The 6,000-nt window shown below is 37.1% G+C and overlaps 1 protein-coding gene across 1 annotated transcript in view; it reads left to right on the forward strand.

The window, feature by feature from the left end:
* Window positions 1–3,921, forward strand: part of LOC124798365 (intracellular protein transport protein USO1-like) — a 39,104-nt gene extending 35,183 nt beyond the window's left edge. The window contains exon 5 of the mRNA XM_047261774.1: window positions 3,725–3,921. Coding sequence (XP_047117730.1) covers window positions 3,725–3,910 — 186 coding nt within the window. The 3' untranslated portion in view covers window positions 3,911–3,921. The remainder of the gene's footprint in view (window positions 1–3,724) is intronic.
* Window positions 3,922–6,000: the final 2,079 nt, after the last annotated feature.

Here is a 6,000-nt window from a genome sequence, read left to right on the forward strand (position 1 = left end):
AGGGACTCCCTTATGAGTTCCTGAAGCATCTCTGTAACACTTCTGTATTGTTCAAACCCATCAGTAACAAATTTAACAGCCTACCCCTGAATTGCTTCGACATCTTCCCTTAACCCTACCTGGTGCAGATTTCAAACATTTGAGCACTACTCAAGAACAGGCTGCACCAGCATCCTATAGGTGGCCCCCTTTACAGATGGACCACACTCTCCTAAAATTCTCCCAATAAACAAGTTGACCATTCACCTTTCCTACCACAATCTTCACATGCTTGTTCCATTCATATAACTTTACAACATTATGGCCAGATATTTAAATAAGGTAACTGTGTCAAGCAGGACACTACTAATGCTATACCTGAACATTATGGCTTTGTTTTTCCTACTCATCTGCATTAATTTACATTTTTCTACATTTAGATCTGTTTGTGAATGATATAGGTGTTGAAGAGACACAGAAGAAAATATTGTATGCAGCAGGTGACAATACTGAACAGTGACTAAAATGAGCAAAAGCATATATTTCTGCTAACATTACAGCTAAATGCCTCTTGGAAAATGAACTGATTATAATCACGAAACAGACTATGTATGTGGTGTTCAGAAAAAAGGAAACTTTGTGCTTGTGGAATTCGAGGTGGATAATACAAAGCTGGAAGAAGTAAAATCCACTAGATTCTTTGGTATTCTGTGGATAAATAGCTGAAATGGAAACAGTATATTAATTCTGTCTGCTAGAAACTCAGATTCATCATATTCATAATGACAACATGCAGGCAAATAGCTTCTGTGCAGAGTATACCATGGACTGTTTAAACTGTACCCGCAGTATTGAGTGACAGTGTGGGGAAACTAAAACATTCAAAAACCATTCATATGGTTGTCTGGATCCATTGTTTTCTGCATGTCAGATGAGAAAAGTGAAAGTTGGGTTCTGCATGACCAAAGTTCTTTGGACTCCCATGATGGTTGGCATTAGAGATATCATATCACAGTGAGAGGACAAAATTATAATCCATGGGACATGCAAGCAACTACAGTCAAGCTGCTGAAAGAACATCCATAACAATTCATGCTCATGGCACACACTGTGTGGAACGGACACTGCAGTGCAAATCTGAGCTCCAGAATTCTTAACCGTTGACATGATGGCAGTGCCTCATTGCCACCCTGACAGCTCAAGTCACACATGGTGTATGTAGTGGCTGCAAAGCTTTTGTCGCAGATCGTGAATCACCAATTCACTTCATGTTGGTGTAAAGTGTGATACTGTTAATTTGAAATATACGTGATGTAGCCTCTGTCTCAACCTGCAGGAAAGTAGTCAGGGATGCTACCTTAAAGTTTCGGTCTTGTGAACTTGTACATAATATACAATCATATTTTGATGTAGGCAACAATGACACTCTTATACCTTTGTCAAAAGTCATCAAATGAGTAGCTCCAGCTCTGAAAATTGGAACAATCTCTGTGAAGAAAATGACGAGGGAGAAAGATGCTGGAATTCTACAGGAAGCAACTGCTGCTCTTTTGACTTTAGCAGTAATTTTCAAGAAGCTGGATTCGGTGACATACATATGACTATTATGTGTGGAAAGAATATCTCACCAGGAAGAAGCACTTGTCTCACTACGAGATACTGAGTCATTTTTCAGAGGGAAAACCAGACCATGAGTTATATTAAAGAAGATAGGGTTTCAATGGAAAATGTTTTCTTGAAGAGTTCTCATGAATGAGAGGATATGATTGCCTGGAGATGCTGTTCTTTGATGAAAGAAAGTACAAACCTCTTTTGGTCTGACAAAACTTGGGTAACTGCAGTTTTTGGCCCCAGGACAATAAAATCTTGCTTCTTTATGCAGTCGTAGCCCAGGACAATTTAAAATCAATGGAATTTTGCTTTTCATACAATTTTCAGCCTAAGGACAATTAAAAACTTATTTTCCCATCTGATGTGGTACAAGTTTGCTGTGGTGGAGGGGCTTACCTAACTAACAGTGCCACAACTGTTGACTGCGGAATGTGAGCAATCATGTACAGTGAACAGTATGGATGGTATAATGTGCAACTCAAAGCACAGACATAAAATATTGCAATTCTCACCTGTCATTTGTAGCCAATTCCATTTATGTTAAGGCACTTACAGTGCCATTTATTGGTAAGATTTTCATAATTGTGTAGTTTTTTTGTTTGTTTTTTTTTTTTTTTTTTTTTTTTTTTTTTTTTTTTTTTCCCATGGCATTTGCCCCCACATCAATAATATGCCATTCAGCTTTTACATCAGTCTTTCTACAGCGTTTTGAAACTGGAACTTTAATTATGGACACCTTTTGTATCTGTTGGCTAGCTGTAGCTCATTTTTGAAATCTGATTCTTCACTTATTTACTTCACTTCTCTGTATCAATGTACATCAATCTTATACAGGGTGTATCAAAAAGAATCATCTGTTTTTAAAAAATCATAATTACAATGTTATTTGAGATATGTGCATGAACAATGTACTGTTGGAAAGAGCGAGGTTTATATGGTTCCTGCTAGGTAGCAGCAATGTGCACCTACTTCAGTTCTAGTAAAAATGGCATCGATACTATAGAAAGCATTTTGTGTTCTATGTTTTGCGCAGTGCTGGTCAGTGATAACTGTTCAGCGTGACTTTCATACTAGGTGTGGCATGGATCCTGCTACAGCACAGAGCATTAGACGGTATGAACAATTCTGAGAAACAAGTTGTTTGTATAAAGGCAAATCTCTGGGTCATCCCCGAGAGTCTGACACAGACGTCGAACATATCCATCATATTTTCACAAGGAGTCCACAGAAATCCATTTGCTGTGCACCTTGACAGCTCAACATGCCCCCGCTGTCCATCTCGCATTTGTCGCGTCGACGTTTACACATGAAGGAGTGCTGTAATTTCTTTCTTGGGAGGATGGAGGATGATGCCTAGTGTTTGGTGATGAGGCAACATTCCATTTAAATGGAAAGCATAATGTGAGAATATGGGATATGGAAAAACCACATGAAGTTGTACAACATGAGACAGACTCTCCAAAATTTAATGTGTTTTGTGCAGTTTCATGGGAAAAGGGGTATGGTCCATTTTTCTTTGCCAAGAACATTGTTGCAGGAAGCACATATCTCAATATGCTTGAGAACTTCCTTTTTCCACAGTTGGAGACTGATTCAAACAACTTCATTTACCAACAGGATGGGGCACCATCATGCTGGCATCTGGAAGTGTGCAAATTTTTAAATCAGAGGATTACTAAATGATGGAGCAGTCACACTGGACCAAATGATTCAGCCTTACATACTGGCCTCCAAGGTGACTGATCCTTACTGTATGTGATCATTTCTTGTGGGGGTTTATAAAAGACTCTGTTTCTGTGCCTCCATTTCCAACAACATTGAATGAACTGAGACATCACATAACAGCTGTGGAAGCTGTAACTCAAGACATGCTTGCTGCAGTGTGGGAACAATTTGAATACCACATTGACATATTCCGTGCATCTCAAGGGGGGCATATTGAACATCTATGAAAAGGTATAAAAAAAACTTTTTGAGTTTCCCATTCATCAAAAAACAAAATTCATTATATATTTTTATTGGTTTCAGAAATATAGATGTGCCAAACCGGATGATTCTTTTTGATACACCCTGTATTTTTTAATTATGTAGAGTGGAATTTTGTTCACAAAACATTCTAATAATGAATTTCCAGGAACGATTTGATATACAGGAAGTGGAATATATCAGACTAATGACTCAAAAAGCTGAAGAAGAACGTATTGAACATGAAAGAAGAGTAAACTTTTTCACAACAAGTCGAGCAGCACGCATCATTCAACGTGCGTGGAGAAAATACATACGTAGGAAACGTCGACGTAAAGGGAAGAGAAGAAAATAAAAATTATTAAACAGCACAAAATAATAAACATTTTTTATTGTTTTGTAAACAAAGATGTATTACAGGATATAAAAAAACTTAATACTTATGGTGCTGATTTTTCTTTCTTTTACTTCAATTTCTCTTTCTTTCTTCTTGTATCTCCTCCTCCTTTTTCATTATGCAACCTGTTGATTCTCCAAAAATTCATAACAAAATATTATTACTTGTGAAATATCTGTCTTTATGCAGCACTTAACATTTTATCAAATATATTTTCTGTTTGTATATAGATTGTCAAGAGCCTGAAAATTATTTTTAATTTAGAAAGAAAATTGTTTTTACATTATTTAGTTTCTAGTTTATATACAATATATTTAACTGATAAAAGATGACTATTTAGAATTGCAGGAAATAAAGTAAGCACAACAGAATACAGATATCTTAAAAATGTGAAGGACAGAAAGCACAAAATGAATAAGCTAGAAGACAGATGAAAGGCTGTAAGAGCATGTATGTTTTGGAAGAAAAATAGATGCAGCACCATATTGGACATGGAATGGGGGTGGACACCGTCCCCCTCCCCATTTTTTCCCTTGGGGTACATCGTCTGCTTGCTAATTTATATGTAGAACATTTTCTTACTACAGTAATTCAGTTTCATCAGCTCTCTTTCTTAAATTATTCTCTATGCCTGGTTATAGCTCATAGAACATGTTAGCTGTGTTGTCAGCTGAGTATTGGTAAATGGGCCAGACAACTAACGCAATGAACAAAGTACAATGAACATGAGATGTGTGGGTTCGGGAATTTGCCAAGTTAGTGCTAGTTGTCACTTCATGTTCCATGAAAATTATGTCTGACTACACTTAACTCCCTTCTTCCTCACACTGCTCTTGCACTCTTTAATGATGCCACCAAACTTGACCTTTATCTGAAACCTAAGCTGTAAGATAAGACATTAGTAAAATAAAAACATTTCCTGCTTCTTTCTGCTGATATTGCATTCTTCAGTGCTACAACAACAATATCAAATGCTGCCCCTTGACTTAACCCTCTGTTATAATATTATTATGTGCAGCAAACAGTAGACCTATTTATTATTTTCAATCATTGTAGTATCTTTCATTTGTTTGTCTACAGTCTGATTGTTAACAGCTTTTCGTTAAGTAACAGCATGGCCAGCACGGGCATTGTGATTCAGTTTTCTACTCGTTGAAGCTATAGGCATTGTAGTGAAGGCTCTGTTGGTTTCTAATGTTCTTTGTATTACTTTTCTGTTTTAAAGCCTGACATATTACGTTTTTAAGTGACAAATATAAAAATTTTGCTAATAATTGAAAGGTGTGATTTTTCAGTATGAAATGCAGTATAGTAGATTATTTTACTAAGTTTAATTCTGGGGTTTCAGCTACAGAAAATGATTGGCAAGGTTTGGAAGAACATCGTCTGTGAATAGCAGCACCAGAACAGGTACTATGGAAGATAAAAACCAATCATGAGAAGTAGTTTCTCATTATTTAGAGTCACAAAACACAGCACATGGAACAACAGTACATGGAGAGAATTTAAGACAAAAAAGTATGGGTGGTTGATGTGTAGACAAGGCAAGGTGGCATATTAAGTATATAAAAATGTGCTGAAAATAAGAATGAGTAAGTCACAGGAAGAGCACATTTCTAAAGAATGGAGTAGTATTTTTTGGACCCAGTTTATGGAAATAAGAAACTCAGTTAACATCATTGAAGAAAAAGATTCATCATAACCATCATCTCGGACAGTTTCCATCCTCTGGCCAGGTGTGTATGGAGCATAGGCCTCTCCATCGTCTTCTGTCTTACCACCATCTCTCCGCCTTCACCTTTGTCCTGGATGCATTCCTCCACTCCTTTCAGTCATCTGTCTCTCGGTTTTCCTTTTGGTCTCTTTCCTTCCAGTTTCATTTCGTGTATCCTCCTGGGTATCCTCTTTTCCTCCATTCTCTTAACATGTCCATACCATCTCTGCCTTGATTTCTCTATCTCCTCCTGTAATGGCTCCACCTTCATTAACACTCTGATCCTCTCATTTGTTAAGCTGTCTATCTTTGTCACTCCAATGCTGTTTCTCAA

This window comes from Schistocerca piceifrons, chromosome 1 (assembly GCF_021461385.2).
Source record: "Schistocerca piceifrons isolate TAMUIC-IGC-003096 chromosome 1, iqSchPice1.1, whole genome shotgun sequence".
Lineage (NCBI taxonomy): Eukaryota > Metazoa > Arthropoda > Insecta > Orthoptera > Acrididae > Schistocerca > Schistocerca piceifrons.